General features: G+C 37.4%; 2 protein-coding genes across 2 annotated transcripts; both read left to right on the forward strand.

Moving 5' to 3' along the window:
• The first annotated feature begins 1,485 nt into the window (after positions 1-1,485).
• On the forward strand, positions 1,486-2,418 carry LOC126515073 (olfactory receptor 2A12-like). The gene has a single exon (XM_050164423.1). It carries the CDS (start codon positions 1,486-1,488, stop codon positions 2,416-2,418), a length of 933 nt encoding a protein of 310 aa, XP_050020380.1.
• Positions 2,419-16,294: 13,876 nt separating this feature from the next.
• On the forward strand, positions 16,295-17,227 carry LOC126515074 (olfactory receptor 2A14-like). Its single transcript, XM_050164424.1, has one exon. It carries the CDS (start codon positions 16,295-16,297, stop codon positions 17,225-17,227), a length of 933 nt encoding a protein of 310 aa, XP_050020381.1.
• Positions 17,228-17,945: the final 718 nt, after the last annotated feature.

Consider the following 17,945-nt stretch of genomic DNA (forward strand, 5'->3'; position numbering starts at 1 on the left):
TAGATAATTTTAGTATAATCATTAGATTTTTTAATTAATTTATAATTAAAATTAGCATATTAATGAAAATAGCCAATAAGGGACAAGAGAAGTCATGACTTTGTTAAGTATCTTTGCTATCTATCCCTTTCATGTCCCTTATTTCACACTGATGGCTAAACAAGCCTCAGAACTTTCACAGAGAGCTCTCAAGAAACATCAACCACCAGTTCCATTTTATCCCCCTCTGATCTTCTTAGGATGCTTTGAACCTGCACAATTGTTGACATGGCAACAGCTGAAGAGGAAGAAAGTAATCAGGGAATCTCATGATATTCTTATACTGTCAAAGCTGTTACAATGTCATTTTCCTCTAAATTTATATATTTACTATACATATGTAACAGTGTGTACATGCACGCATGTGTAATGGTGCAAGTTTGGATCAGAATGAAAACGTGAGTTGGGTTCTCCACTTCCATCATGTGGTCCCTGGGCATGGAACTCAGACTTCAGGCTTGGTGGAAAGTGCTATTAGCCACTGAGCCATCTCACCGACTCCAGCAATATCTTATGAACAAAAAAATTCTGTTGTAATGGAAATTAAGCTCAGCTCTGAGACTTACCACTATATAGCACAAGAAAATGGGTGAATCAGAATGCAGTCATAAAAGATTGATAATATTTACTGCAAGCACTGGCAATTCATTTCCTTTTTAAGTTTCTTATTTGTAAACATTGTTGAAATCTCATGTTAAATAACGTTTGAGATAGTTGCCTGGGTCCACACATGTTATCAAGGAATTCTTTGAATTATACACAAAGCTCAGTATCGAGCACAGAAGACATAAAGGAAATCATTAAATCTAGAGCCAGTAGACTATCCACAGTTGCCAGAGAGTCCTCTCTGGGAGCACTAGCAAACTACTGGAATGACAGGTCATACCTGATTTTGATAGAACTAGAAAAATGATAATTTGCTTTAAAATTTCATATCTGAATTTCATGAGTAGAAAACATGAGAGAGGGGGATTGTTTTTGTGGGCATGCCCATGAAGAACCAAGAATAAGAATCACTTGGAACACTGCCTAAAAATGCAACCTAACAATGGAACCCTAATCACCTTACTCTTCAAGCTATATAAATGACCAGGACAGTCAGGAAAGGGAGTGAGAACACAAGAATCCTCCAAAATAGCACATGTGTACATATATGTATATGTGTCTTCTAATACAAGATACATTAAAATAGAACCTATTGGGTTAACACTTGGTTACACATAGGACATGTGTGTGTGTGTGCTTTCCTATTATTTCATCAGCACATCAATATTTGTAGTCAAACTACATTATGTCTTGCAAAGTATCAGAAGATAAATCTTGGGAAATCCCTCTTCAGTGGTACATTTTTTAATTTGCTCCCTGTATGTCATTAACTATGTTATAACTTTGCTTCACAGTTCTTACCTTTTTATCTTGAACAAGTCTTGTTTTTGCCACAAGAGGATGGGAGGCAATGAGACATGGATCACAGAGGTTACCCTGCTGGGATTCCAAGTTGATCCCATTTTGGATTGCTTCCTCTTTGGGATTTTTTCAGTCTTTTATACCTTCACCCTGTTGGGAAATGGGATCATTCTTGTAATAATATCTGTGGTCCCAAGGCTGCACACCCCCATGTATTTCTTCCTCTCACACCTTGCCATCCTTGACATGTCCTATGCTTCTAACAATGTCCCCAAGATGCTAGCTAACCTTGTGACTCAGAAAAAAACCATCTCCTTTGTTCCATGTATCATGCAGACATTCTTATATTTGGCCTTTGCAGCAACAGAGTGCTTGATTTTGGTGGCAATGTCTTATGACCGGTTTGTGGCCATCTGCCACCCTTTACACTACACTGTCATCATGAGCTGGAGAGTGTGCACTGCCCTGGCTGCTGCTTCCTGGGGCTTTAGTTTACTGCTGGATATGGTTCATTTAGTCCTCCTGCTGAGGCTTCCCTTCTGTGGACCTCATGAAATCAATCATTTCTTCTGTGAAATCCTGTCTGTCCTCAAGCTGGCCTGTGCCGACACAACGCTCAACCAAGTCGTCATCTTTGCCACTTGTGTGTTCATCTTAGTGGGACCCTTATGCTTAGTGCTGGTCTCCTACACACGCATCCTGATGACCATTCTAAGAATCCAGTCAGGGGAGGGTCGCAGAAAGGCCTTCTCCACCTGCTCCTCCCACCTCTGTGTGGTCGGGCTCTTCTTTGGCAGTGCTATCGTCATGTACATGGCCCCCAAGTCTCAAAGCCCAGAGACACAGCAGAAGATCCTTTCTCTGTTTTATAGCCTTTTCAACCCCATGCTGAACCCCCTGATCTACAGCCTGAGGAATGCTGAGGTCAAGGGTGCTCTGCAAAGGATTCTGTGGAAGAGGAGGCATGTGTGAGAAACATCCTGGGGACGTCAAGTTTGGTACCTGTCATTTTCTTTGCCCTTGCTAGAATAATGTTACTTTACAATGGAATATTATGTACTTTCATTTAAAACCAAGAACATGTAAAACTAAAGACAGTGGAAAAGTAGATGAATGCCTTCATTCCTTACTACAAATCCAGCCACAGGAAAAGCACAGAATACAATCGTGTCGCATAATGCCTACTTTTTTAATATTAGACTTCTTTAAAATTATAAATACATCATCAAGAAATGGAACATGAGGCTATAGACCAAATGGTAAGTTTCATACCAATTTTTGTCCGTTTTTGAAACAGAATGGAGCTATGTAGAGCAAGCTGACCTCACGCTTCCAGTCATCATTTTGCCTCTGCCTCTACGGTGAGGAGCTAAGATTTCAACACCCTGACCATCATATACTACCTAGTATATTAAAAGCTTTCAGATGAATAATAATAAAAAATTAACTTACAAAAGCAGAGCAATAAAGTTGAATTGAATTCTCAATATAAACATGGTAGTTGATAACAGAAGGATTGGTGTTCATCATCACTAGTCAACAAGAAAAGTATGAATTACATCACCATGATAAACCATTTCATACCCAGCAAAGTGTTTACACATGTTAATGGTTTATTCGTCATGAGAAATATCAGAAACATAACTTCAATAGCTGGAAAGTGATCCCTACTAATAGATAATAAATACTGAAAATGAGTTAACCTATTAAATACACAAAAGCACATTTTGACCTTAAACTGCCGGTCACAACTCCACCTGGAGACATTCAACTGAATGTGTGGCTAAAAAGAAATTGTCAGCAATAGGAGGTTTTTGCATCACTGAAGCTGTGGTTCTGAACACACAGGGTGTGCATATGCCACCACATCAAACAACTCCAGTAAAAGCTCCCTGAATTCTCAGATCCCAGACTACAGTACATCATGAGCTCCAACGTTTCTACCTTACAATAGTTTCAGTTCTTACAGAAATTATCATCTAAATAGAGAAAACAAAGACTTCAAATACTTTTCTACTCTCATCACTCAGTATCAAATTAGTATAACTTTTAATTTTATTATGTTAGATTAATGGAGCTTAAATGTTGCTATTTGAGTTGCTGGCTTGTGTTTTATAAAAAATAGTTACACAAATTTTGGCTTGAAATTAGAAAAGAATTTCTAACTGTTAATGGGATGGCTCTAAACATATATCTGCCAGTATTTTTCATATTAATGCAAAGCTACATTCTCACTAAGCTCAAATGTAAAATCAAAATACTGTTCAACTTTTGAAAATGTTGAAGAGTTCTGTGCCCTGTGGGATCAAATACCCCAAGATTCAATTCCTTACTTTAAAAAGGAATTTATATTATTAGTTGCCAATTTTAGTTCTGACTTTAATAAAATTATCAGGCAATGGTGGCGCATGCCTTTAAACCCAGTACTCGGGAGGCAGAGGCAGGTGGATCTCTGTGAGTTCGAGGCCAACCTGGTCTACAAAACTAATTCCAGGACAGCCTGTTACACAGAGAAACCCTGTCTCCAAAAAAAAAGGTAAAATTATATGTTTCCCTCAAAATTGTTTTCAAATAAATTTCTTTGTAATTGCTTCTAAGTGCATGTTTAGTTTCTGAAGCTGTTCTATAGACCTATTCATCTGGGGTCACAGAAAACTTCTTGATATGAAGGATCACAGTGGGAAAAGTTTAAGGAGCCCAGCTCTAGACCAATTCAAGTTTTCTATAAGTAGACAAGGAAAATATTTGAGTTTGAGGATGATACTCTGGTTTCTCTTTAGATCGTATACATCTTTTGCCTTTTTACTTGAGTTTGAGAATGGTTTTACTTGTCATCATCCACCTCTGGCAGAGGCATTCATAGATAGTATGTGTGTGGATGGGTGAGCATAAATTCTAATAAAACCTTGTTTACAAAGCAAATAGCTGATCTAGTGGGTCACAAGGATGAACTTCAGTGATCCCCTGGTTTTAGAATCTAGTCTAGTCCCTCTTAGTACATGTGACAGTGCATCACTTGGGAGGACAAAAGGAAATCAGGGTCATTAAGAGTGGATAAAGGTTCAACTATCACTTGGAAGTCACTCTGAACTCATAGTTCTTTCCTCCAGACAACCTCTAAAACTTACAAGGATTCAATGTCCTAGAAAGCTATAAATGTCCATTGTTGATCCATTGAATTCAACTATTAATTATCTAACCAAATAAGAGAACAGCTATAACAATTTAAGTTTTAAATAACAAAGTTGACAGAATTTTATACTTTATCTATTTTGTAATGTTAAAGCTTTGCTATGTTTTTCTTACTAATCTTTTTGAGACTCATTAAATTTAACCAGGGTCATCTCTGTGACCATGAGCAGGTAACTATACCAATGGGGATATATATGACAATGCTGACTACTCTTCCCCTATAACCTTTCAGTAGCCAATAGTTCAACAGGGATAGATAGGTCCTCATGAGCCCCTCCCCCATCTATAACTGGCTCCTGACAGGTCTGATCTTGCCCAGGCTCAGCTCAGGGAACTACAGCTGCTGTGACTTCATTACTGCAATGGCTATACCATGCCCAGAACACAGAATTTCATCTCTCTCCTCCCTATATTCCAGCTCTTACACTTTTTACAATCCTTCTTCTGTAGTATTCCTTGAGCCTTAAGAAGACAGTATGTCTCTTTTTCTTAGTACCTTAAGCAGCCAAGGATTTCTGCATTCAAAGCTTAATGTAAAAATGAAAGTTTTTCTGATTGTGAGTAAAGGAAACTTTTTGTCTATAGGTATAAAAATGGATGCCACAATAGCTAAACATATGGTAGTAAATTCTCTTTTAAGGTCTATGACCTTGACAGTCACTGTTTTTTGACCAAGTTTTCAGTATCAGGCTTAAGGCATCTCCTGCAGATCAGACCACATCCAATCAGAGAAGAGGTAGTTGTCTCATGGCAGTCCTGTCACTCTGCATGAGAAGGCATATCTTTCCTGGTAGGTTGGTATTACGGTTCATGAAGTTCATATTAGATCATTGAAGTCTTTTCTCCAGTGCAAAACTAGAACTATATTATAACACCTTTTGTGTCCACAGTAGGCTGCTCAAGGTAATTATATAGTCCTCAAAAGAAGACTTGAAATTTTGTTAATTCCATTTACTTTATTTGATAAAGGCACAAAACACTATATTTTTTCTGAGAGATAATAAGTCAATTTTTAAAAATTCATTGTAGGAAAGTGTCTTAGAGTTTTGTTACTGTAAAGAGACACTATGACCATGGCAACTTATAAAAGAAAGCGTTTAACTGGGGCTGACTTACAGTTCAGAGGCTTAGTCTGTTATATCTGTGGCTGGAAGAATGGTGGCATGCAGTCAGACAAGCTGCTAGAGAATGTTCTGAGAATTCTACATCTTGATCCACAGGCAGCAAGATATGAATGTCACACTAGATATGACTTGAGCATTTGAAACCTCAAAGCCTTAGTGATGTACTGTAAAAGGAGGGTGCTTGTTCATCCTGGCTGCCCAGAACCAAAATAATCACACAGAAACTATGTTAATTAAAACACTACTTGACCCATTAGGTCTAACTTCTCATCGGCTAACTCTTATATCTTAATTTAACCCATTTTTATTAATCTGTATATCACCACAAGGTTGTGACCTACCAACAAAGTTTTAGCACATCTACCACCAACTGCGAATCCATGGTGTCTTCTGATTCTACTCTTCTTCCTCTCTGCATTCAGTCCAGTCCTCTCCACCTACCTATCAGGCCAAGGCAGTTTCTTTATTCATTAACCAATACAAGCAACACATAGACAGAAAGACCTCCTACAACAATGTACTTCCTTCAACAAAACTATACCTACTCCAACAAAGCCCCATCTCCTAATAGTACCACTCCCTATGAGCCTATAGGGCACATTTTCTTTCCAGCCACCACAGAAAAAGTAACAAGAAAAATATGAAAATTAAAAAACAAAAATGTGCCAGTCTTGCTAGGGCTGTACCATGAAACACTAGAGAAAATCACTAAGCACAGTCTTGAATCTTACTAACTTAATTCTAGCAAGCTAGAGTCCAGTAAGAGCAGAGGCCATTGAAAATGGCTTTATAAGTGTGATGAACAATTAAGACTTTAATTTTGTGCATGATTGTGTTTTGCTTGAATGTATGTCTGTGCCTTCTGTATATGCCTGGTGCCCACAGAGGCCAGAAGAAGATCTCAGATTTTCTGTAACTGGAGTTACAGGAAGTTGAGTATCAGCATGTAGGTTCTTGGAACTGAACCTAGGTCCTCTGGAAGAGCAACGAGTATTCTTAGCTGTGGAGACATCACTATAGCCCATGGATTGGAATTTTGAAGTCAGGGCATTATCAAGGTTAAAAGTGGGAGTTTTTTAATTGCTGTTGTTTTATTTGAAGACTGGAGAAGTATTTTCTTTATTGAAAACCGTAGTTTGAGTTTTGTGTATTCTTTGTTTAAATGCATTAATTAATTAATTAATTAATTAATTTTACATCCCGGCTGCAGTTCCCCCCCTCTTTTCTTCCAAGTCCTTTACCCCATTCCCCTTCTTTTCCCTCCACCCAATCTATTCCTCCACCCTTTCTGTTTAGGAAAGGGCGGGTCTCCCATGAGCATCAACAAAACATAGCATATCAAGTTGCAGAAAGACTAAGCACCTCCTCAAGTATTAAGGCTGGGCAAGGTGACCCAGTAAGAGGAGTAGTCCCAAATGCCTGTAAGAGTAGGAAATGGCCCCTGTTACCAAGAGTGGGAGTTTTATGGAGGAAACCTGGAAGAAGATGAGAGTGATTTCAACAGGATCGGTGACCAGACACACTATTAGTTACACTGATTGACTGTAGTCAGAAATAACCCATTGTCTTCCCATGAAATACTTTATCCATGCACTGCAAAAGATGATAGATACAATGTTCATTTCAAGTTGCTCCTCATTCACAGTTTAAGAATGAAATTATGGGTATATGTGTCAGGGTTAAGAACTAGAAATTTTTTTTATAAACTTTTGACTTTACTTCTTAATGGGTAGATGAGGTGGTTAGAATAAAAATTGTCCCATAGGCTCATATGTCTGAGTGCTTCATCATCAGAGAGTGGTACTATTTGAAAGGATTAGAAGGCTTGAGAGGTGTGGCTTTGTTGAAGGAAATATGTCACTGTGGTTGGGTTTTGAGGTTCAAAAGCTCTTGCCAAGCCCAGAGTATTGTTATTTGCCTATAGATGAGGATGTAAAAAAAAAATTCTCAGCTACTTCTCCAACACCTGACTGCAGACCACCATGCTTTTAGGCATTATGGTAATGGACTAAACCTCTGAAACTGTAAGCAAGTATCATTTAAAAGTTCTCTTCTCTAAAAGATGACTTGGTCATGATGTATCTTCGCAGCAATATATCAGTGACTAAGATAGTGGGCAAGACTCATTTTTATCCACAGATTCTATCTCAAGATTGGAATGAATTCAGAGCTGTTCTGAATGTCAGACACATCCAGATATTAAAAAAAAAGAGGCAGGTGAGGTAATGTAAGCATCAAATTAAAGTGGGCTTGAGATTTGAGAAGTGTGGGATAGATATTTTGTAATATCCCTTTGAGAAATCTATTTCTCTGCTGGCATCTTACCAGGCTCCATAATAAGACAGTCATTACCCCAGGTGGCACCAGAAGGGGAGCCACTGATAAAATATGTACTAACAGTTATTAACTCATGGCAAGATTTGCTTTGTTTCTTCTGAACCAGAATCTAGATTCTGACTAATCCCTGTTGCCATCTGATCTCAGGCAACCACGTATAACCTGCCCTGGGGGAATAAAAAGCAAAAAGGCATGGGAAATGATGGCATTGGTCCCCAGGCGGCATATTCTTCACTTCTCTCTGGAGTGTGGTGGCTGCATCAGCATCGCAAGGCTCCATTCCCTGGATCATTAATTTTTGTCTGTTGAAGGATCTGGATTCAAAGAGTGATAAGCAAAATCTTCACTTGCAGAAGCAAGTTCATCACAATAGTCAGAGCTCTGAGCCTTGGTTTCTGCTGACGAGGCTCCTTTAGAAAGAAAGAGCTCACCCAAGCCCTATCTTACTTTTTGGCTATCCTATTTGGGATTTCTTCTAAGCTTCTGACTACAGTTGAGGAAAAGATTGCAGCTTATGCCACTGTAAGTGAATGTGTTTTAGATTTTTTTACTGTTTTGTTTGGGCTTTTGTTTGTTTTTGTTTTGTTTTGTTTGTTTGTTTTTTGTTGTTCATTGTTTGGGTTTTGGAGTTTTTGGTTTTCGGATTTTTTCTTTGTTTATTTGTTCATTTGTTGGGGTTTTGTTGCCTGAGAATGAGTGAGAGAAGAGAAGTGAGGTAGAGGTCAGCAAAATACTTGGCTTGAGGTCATAGTGAGGTACCTAGTCCTAGCCAGGGTATGACCAGGGTCTCAAGTAGTTCTATAGGATTCACTGACTGCTCCTTTGTGTCCGGGGTCCCTGTATCCTCCTCAGATCCTTAACCTATACCCCATGGCTGCTCTTGACAGGAAAATGTATAAGAAAGATATTAAACAAGGCTTTGATCTGGTTGGTGAGCCTCAATAATTGTGTAGTACAGGATCTTCTCCTCCCAGATGATATACTGGAATCCTAGAAGTTTGGGGTTTTATGGGTCCTGAACCTCATTTTCCTACATCTGTTCCCTGCTTTCCCTGTGTATCTGTGAGAACACTATCTCCTCCAAAAGACACACACCACTATATGAGGGAGATAGGTGGCTTCTTCCTCAGAGAATCCAGTGCCTGTTGGGAGCTCCATTCTTTTATGTTCCTCATTTTATCAGAGAAATGATTAGATGCATAATATATTCCTTGTGAGTTTTGACTCTAGAAGCTACTGTCTAGCAATCAATATCAAATCTCTAATAATAGTCAACACATTTAAACATTTAGTTAAATAGTATTGTTGTAATTTAACTCATTTGAACTGAGAGAGAGAAACTCATATTTTCATGTTATAATTTTACTTTTTTATTTTTTAAAAAAGAAAACAAACTATATTTTTTCATTTTACAAACCAATCCAAGTTCCGATTCCCTCCTATCTTTCCATCCCCTCCACCTTCATCCCCTCTCACCGCCCCCCCCCCCTCCACTCCTCAAAGAGTAAGTCACATTGCTTTTGGGAGAAAGTCTAAGGCCCTACTATATCTAGGCTGAGCAAGGTATCCATCCAAAGAGAATGGGTCCCCAAAAAGCCAGTATAAGCAGTAGAGATAAATCCTGATACTACTGCTAGTGGCCCCGCAGTCTGCCCCAGCCATACAACTGTCACCCACATTAAGAGGGTCTAGTTTGGTCCTTTGCTGGTTCCTTCCTTGTTTGACTGGAGTTAGTGAGCTCCCATTAGCTCAGGTAAACTGTTTTAGTGAATGTCCCCATCATGGTCTTGACCTCTTTGCTCATATTCTCACTCCCCCTGCTCTTCAACTGGACTTTGGGAACTCAGCCCAGTGCTCTGCTGTGGTTCTTTGCCTCTGTTTCCATCAGTTACTAGTTGAAGGTTCTATGGTGATATTTAAGATATTCATCAATCTGACTACAGGGCAAGGCTAGTTCAGACACCCTTTCCTCTATTGCTTAGGGGCTTATCTGGTGTCATCCTTGTGTATTCCTGGGAATTTCTCTAGTGTCAGATTTCTTGCTAGTTCCATAATGGCTCTCACAATCAAAATATCTCTTTCCTTGCTTTTACCAAAGAGACTCATTTTATCAGGTCATTTTTATTGTATATCCCATCTTCTAGGTGGGAGAACTGAGGTAGGAAGTGACACAGAGAAATCACGAAGTAGTATTCATAAAGACAGGCTTGAACTCAGGGAGGTGAGATCTAGAGTCTATAAGTGCTCCCTGCTCATAATTAGTACTAAGCGAATGTTAAAATTTCTCAGTGCAAATGTCTGCTGCCAGGACTCTAGCTTTAACAGCTCCAGGACTCATGTTCTGAGACACTGACTGTAGAAATGCATCATTTGAGTCAATATTAGTTATCTTAAATATTTCCCACCCCATTTCCCCAAACTGTTTACCCTCCTGCCAGAATTGCCCTTGTAGTTTTAAATCTGTATTTTTTTAATATTGGATTTTGATCACTCAGTGTATCCTTCAAAGATCTTTGTAATTATAATTTTAAAATATAAGTATGGAGATAAAAATAAAAGTTAGTGTCCTAACCATGTGATCCATTTCCTAGCTTCCCACATTCCCTCTAAGATGGTACTAAAAGCTTTTTGTAGTACATTGTTTGATATTTTATTTGCTTTTAGGTTTCATCTTCTTTCTTAGATCTTGTGAAAAATGATCTGTAATTTATCTGTAACTACCTTAGAGAGAAGATCTCCTTATACTAGAGAATTTCTGAAGCGATTTTAATTTCCAAGAATATTACCAAGAAAAGCCTTGTGCCTTTGTCTATAAGGCAGCCACTGTAGAGAACCATCTTTGTATAACTCCTCTGTAAATACCCAGCACTTAATTAATTTCTATTCTTTTCCTTTATTTTTATTAACATATAATACAAATACAGAAAAATATACACATCATAATTGTGCCAATTGATGAAATATTACAAAGTGAGCACACTCATATTGCTTGCATCTAAGTCAAGAAATAAAATATTTTTAACATCCTGAAAACCCTTAATTGTGTCCATCTTTATCACTATATCATCCTCACTCTCCAAAGATGATGAATGTCCTGACTTCTATTACCAGAAATAATTTTGTTTATTTTGAACTGTACATAAATGAAATCAGATAAATGTATTCTTTTGAGTTTTTTGGATTTTTGGTTAATACTACATTTGTGATAACCATACTGTTGCAGACAGAGAGATTTTTAATTTATATTTTTGTATATTTTGTTGCTGATATGCATAAATTCCTAATAGTAATAAATATGTAGATTGTTTCCAGTTTGGAGTTATTGTGAATAATGATGTTTCAGATAATTTATGCATGTATTTTGGTTCCAATTATTAGAATTGCCATTGAAGATATACCTAGGATTAGTTTCTATGCAATGGAAAATACATACTTGGAAATTATTGATGACAGTTTTTCTAAGTTATTGTCAACTTTTATTCTCACCAGCAATGTTTGAAAATGGCAGTTTTTATATTACTTTGCAATTACAGCCATTCTGGTGAGTGAGTATTTAGTGATATCTTGTTATTGTATGTGATATTGTTGGGACTGGAGCCCAAGACTTCAGGTATTCTAGGTAAGTAGTCTACCTACTTAGGTAGCTTTATCTTAGGATGTTAATGGATTCTCAGAAGACTGATGAAGTTGTGTTCCTTATCACATGTATTATCAGTTTGGGTGTCTTTATGAAGTAATTTTCCATCTTTTTGCCTATTTTACTGTCAAATTGCCCTATTCTTATATAATTAAAAACATGATCTTTTTATTTTAAAAAAAATAGTAGTTAGTGATTTAATTAAAATTTAAGATAAGTTAAAGAAAACTTATGTGCTTGTGGAAGCCTTTGAAATAACAAAGCAATGGCATCGAACTTCCAATTCCGGTCATCTTCATTCTTCCTTCAAATTTGTGATCTCATTAATCCTATTACTGAAAACTAATTTTTATTAACCTCACAATGAACACCTGCATAACTGCATTTCTTCTTCTTCAGTCACACTCAGGATCAGGTTTTCTATCATTGCTAAAGTTTTCCTATCAGAGAAGATCACAGAAATGAATGCATGAAGCCTTTTTCTCCCTGTGTTGCTAAAGATGTTATTTAGTAACTATCTATCATTTCAGAGATCTAGTTATTAATCACATTTTTCTTGGAGGAAAATTATTTGTCTTCCTGATATCCTAAAGAAATTAAAATTTCCTGTCCATTTTTTCTTCATAAGGGCTAACATTTCCATAATATAGACTTCTTTTTCTCTACTTGAAGCTATCAGTAAATCTCAGATGAGACACTCTCATTAGTTATAGTGAGAGTTACTTCTAAAATGAGCTTGAATAATGTAAAACTTTATTTTCACAGTATACTTTAGATTTTTCCAAAATAGAAATGCTCAATTTTACAGAATAATATTGCAGGTTTATTAGGAAAAAGGGAAAACAACTTATTTAAAAGGCAAGTCCCTATACAACCTTACTCGGTGGAGATAATCAATATAAACAAATACACATTTTGCTTACAGTGTTGTTTATGGTTTGAAATAAGGTCAAAGTATGAATATAAATGTGCTGGTATTTTAAAGTATATGTCACATCATAGGCACTCACATAACGACTATGTGTGGACAATTATATTTCTCTACATTTCCAGGTTTATAATTGGGTCAGAAAGATTGTTCTGTGGTTAATATGTATTTCTCTTGCAAAGAACCCAAGTTTGATTATCAGAGCTTAAATTAGGTGACAGACAACTGCTTGTAACTTCAGTTCCAGGGAAGGCAACACAGTCTAACCTCCGTGGGCAACTACACACATGAGTAACAGGTTAACTCATACAGACACACACGTAAATAAATACATAAATAAAATACACAGTTTCTGAGTTTTACTTATCTTTTAATAGCTGTGTATTTCTAGTCAAATATATGTAATCTACACCCAATTGATGAACATTTTATGTCAATTCCATTTAAAAGAAATAATCATAAGCTACAATTAATACCTATAATCTCTTGACCATCCTGGGCTAGGCACACTGAATTCTTTTTCTTTCTGGAACCCTACAAGTACTTCCTATCCAGGGAATTTGCCTTCACTGTTCTCTACTGTCCTCAGTGTAGTACATGGTGTGCCTATGTTTCTGAGCAGAATGTTGAACCTTCCCTTCATTTAAGTTCCACTTATACCTTATTTGAGGTAGAAATTTTCTCATCTCATCTAAAAACCGCCATCTATAGACAACCTTGGTAGCATCCACTTGAGTTCCAGCTGCTCAGGAGGCTGAGGTAGGAGCAAGAATCACTTCAACCCAGGAGTTGGAGTCAATCTGTGCAACTTAGTGAGCCCAGTTCTTAAAAACAGACCTCTTTATACAGTATAGATTTCTATGCTTCATCCTGCTTGATTTCTTCTTAGCTCTCTTTACACTTGATTATCTTGACAACTTGTTTTTTTCTTGGTGATGTGAGAGTGGTAATGAACCAAGACTGAACTCCATTTAAATTTGGTGGGGGAAATATATCAAGAGATAGATGAATCAGGTGAAATCAACATAAATGTTCTGCTAGTGAGGCTTATTGGAAAACATATCTTTAACAAAAAATTTTATCCAAATTAAAATGACAAAAAATAACTAAAAAATAAGCAAAAATGATCTAGAAATGCTTAGGAGACAAAAAGAACTAATGATAATGTTCTTGTTATCTTTTCTTGTTTCATAAATCATATAAATTGTCAGATAAAGATGGAGAGCTGCAGGTATATCTCAAAGCAATCTCACCCAGTGGGTACTGAAGATTTCATCACTATATGGAAGTCTGAGGGACCAGAACTGTACTAACAGTAATTCTTCATCTCCTCCAATTTAGAATATATCTTCCCATGCTCAGTTATTCCTTCAGAGCCAATACAAAGTGGGAGCAGATCTGTACTTGAGGACATCTATTAAGTGATTGATGATACACAAATGTAAACTCTACAAACATATCCACTTGTTAAATTATCAAAGACTATTTGTTTTTCTTGTTTGATGCTCAGAGTGTTAAGTACTGAACCTGGGGCTTGCACCTGGTAGGTAAACACACTACCAATGAGCTGGATCTGTAGTTTAAATTAGCAAAGATTTGACTATAATGTCATGTGGAAAAGAGACATGGTGCACACCATCAGCAAGAACTGAAACTGCTTTCATCTTCCACAGAGATTGCAGCCATAGGAGATGTTAGAAAGAGAGGCAAGTTAAAGTTACCAACATATCCTAAGGAAATACTCATGAGTATAGGCAAAACTTGAAAATATAAGAATATTCACCTCAAAAATAGTAGAAAGAAGAAAAATGGAAACAAAAATTCCAAATTGTAAGAAAATAAATTGTTCTTGTTTACGTCACAAGTATGCAATATAATTTTATACAATGAAATTGTTTCTTTCCTTAAGTGAAAAATTACTTTATTAGTATAATCCAACTTGTAATCAATAGCTTGAGGCTCTAAATAGCTTAAATTGTAAAAAAAAAAAAAAAAACACCATTTGGGTTTAAAATATTGACATGATTTAATAGAGCTAAGGTTATTTCTCTGGGGTGGTGCTGTGGGTAAAATGCCATGTGACAGCACATACCCAGTAGACTTTGTAAGTGGTATTTTCTCCCATCCCTTTTATCACCTGCCTCCATATTCTGGCTAGACAGATCCAAATCCCTCTATGAAAAATCTTTCTAAAGTGAACTAACCACTAATTCAAACTCAGCATCCTTGTGAGTGTCCCAGAACGAATCTGAATTACATCAGGTACTGGCAAGCTAATGGGTGGTGAAGAAGAGCTTGTGAAAGGATTTGTCGGTCGTCTGACTTACCAAATTGCAAAGACACCGAGGACAAAAGATGATGACCAGAACATAAGTTAGGCACTGTATCCATTTTATTTTATTAAAGAAAAGAACCAAACAAAATATAATTAAAATGAAATTATCATTTTACTGTTATTGTAAGCTGCTTTCCTCCTTTGAGTGTTTTGTCTAAAGAGAATCAGAAGGGCAAATGTTGACTTGTGCAGTAATGTGTTACTTAATGAGAGGCACTGCCTAAGAAATCTACACTGGATGATTCTGTCATTGTGTGAGCACCACTGAGTGTACATCACAGACAAAAATGCAGTGACTTCATTAGATGAGATAATTATATGGGACTACATAAATACATCAGTATATGGTACATGGCCATACATACTTAAGGCATATATTTGTGCCCATTGCACATGCCGAAAGTGTTCTTTAAATTACGACTAAAGTGTGTATTGAATATTGGTGAAAAAATACACAAAACTCAAAATAAAGTAACAAACAGTGAGAGATGGGTGCAAATAAGCCCAGAATACTGCTGATAAGGAAACTCTTAAGTTTTTAAGAAAGTACAACATTGAGGTTATTCAGATATGGATACGAAGCATATGAGCAGCTGTGCAGGCTTAAGGGGAAGGTACATGAAGAACAAAGGCCATTGATCATGTCAGAACTGTACAGAGAAGAAAGGAAAGCCCAGGAATTGAAGGGAAAATACCTAGTCCATTTTGTCGAGACTATCTGTCTTCAAACCATGTGAGTGGTCAAGACTCTCATAACTAAAATGGAACCAGAAAACCTGAATTCTCCAACACAACATATGTGTGTATATTTGAATGTGAATCCTCTTAAGTAGGGCACACTGAAACACATTGTTCTGTGGTATCACATCTTATTTTATATACTGATATGGACATGTACACACTTATCTTTAAACACATTGATTGACTGATTGTGGTGCACATGTGTTTACATACATGTGGATGTGACCCCAGAGCATATGTGGAAGTCAATAGACAATTTGTACAGTTGGCTCTTTCTGTCTGCTATGTGGGTCCAGGAGACTGAATTCAGATTTAGCCACTGAGCCATGTCACTCACTCTTTTCTCTTAATATCATAAGCATATAGCTGGACATTTCCCTCGTTTTTATAACTACAGAAAAGTTTATTTTGGAATGTATCTGACAAAACCCAATACTCCGTTCTAGATTATATTTCAAAATGTTTTCTCTATCATAATCATTAAGTACTTTGTATCATTGGTTATTCCGCAGCTCTGATGTTTTGCGTCTGAACAAGCTCTTTGCCACAGGAGAATGAGAAACAACCAGACATGGATCACAGAGGTTACTCTACTTGGATTCCAAGCTGATTTCGCTGTAGAGTGCTTTCTTTTTGGGCTTTTCTTTCTCTTTTATTTTTTTACTCTTCTTGGGAATGGGGTCATCCTTGGAATAATATGCCTGGACCACAGACTGCACACACCTATGTACTTCTTCCTCTCACATCTGGCCATTGTTGACATGTCTTATGCTTCCAACAATGTCCCCAAGATGCTAGAAAATCTTGTGTCTAAAAGAAGAACCATCTCCTTTATTCCATGCATAATGCAGACATTCTTGTATTTGGCTTTTGCTCACATAGAGTGCCTGATTTTGGTGGTGATGTCCTATGACAGGTTTGTGGCCATCTGTCATCCCCTACACTACACTGTCATCATGAACTGGAGAGTGTGTACTATCCTGGCTGCTGCTTCCTGGATATTTAGCTTCCTCCTGGCTCTGGTCCATTTAGTCCTCATCCTGAGGCTTCCCTTCTGTGGACCTCATGAAATCAATCACTTCTTCTGTGAAATCCTGTCTGTCCTCAAGCTGGCATGTGCTGACACAACACTCAATCAAATTGTCATCTTTGCAGCTTGTGTGTTCATCTTAGTGGGGCCGTTATGCTTGGTGCTGGTCTCCTACGCACGCATCCTGATGGCCATCCTAAGGATCCAGTCAGGGGAGGGTCGCAAAAAGGCCTTCTCCACCTGCTCCTCCCACCTCTGTGTGGTCGGGCTCTTCTTTGGCAGCGCCATAATTATGTACATGGCTCCCAAGTCTCAGAACCCAGAGACACAGCAGAAGATCCTTTCCCTGTTTTACAGCCTTTTCAACCCAATGCTGAACCCCCTAATCTACAGCCTGAGGAACTCTGAGGTCAAGAATGCCCTAAGAAGGGCACTGTGGAAGGAAAGATCAGCATAAGAGATATCAGAGAACAACCTGGAGAGATGATTTTGTTTTCTGTCAGACACAGTAGTTGGCATCCTTTTGCCCTTTCTGTTATAAACGATCCCTAAAAACAGACTATTGTAGACTCATAGGCATATACCAAAGATATAATACTTTGAGAAAAACCATATGTCTACATATCGTCTTAAGTCCTTGGCTTCTGTAGTTTGGGATAATAGGCCTATACCTCTTAAGGCCTTAAGGTCTTGAGGAGACAGAAATTACTGGATCCATAATATAGGTCTTAAGCACTCAGAGATCAAGAATATGACATTGGAAGAGCCTCCTCATCCCTATGCACAATGCTTATCAGAGTAGAACTAGTTGATTAATAACAAAAGTACCTATAAGTCCAGATGGAAGTGTGAATGGCACTTAAAGTGAACTCCTTACAATAACAGCAAAGTAAAAAACCAGCACATCTGTGTAAAGTTAACAAAGCAGATAACAGTCAGTTGTAAAAAAAATACACATACCTGACAAACATGTAAAGTTCCATTTCTTACCATTAGTCAATAAGAAGTGAGAAGTTAAAGCACTAAAATTACAAGAATTAATCACTGGAATTTGGGTACATACAATATCGATCATTGGAGAACAGTCAAAATTGGCAGTTGTAATACAGCATAGTCAAGTCAGATTGCGCTAATAAACACATGGCATACATTCCTGAGACTCATTGTTAGTCACT

Source organism: Alexandromys fortis, unplaced genomic scaffold (assembly GCF_014885135.2).
Source record: "Alexandromys fortis isolate MF-2015 unplaced genomic scaffold, M_Fortis_MF-2015_v1.1 scaffold_133, whole genome shotgun sequence".
NCBI lineage: Eukaryota > Metazoa > Chordata > Mammalia > Rodentia > Cricetidae > Alexandromys > Alexandromys fortis.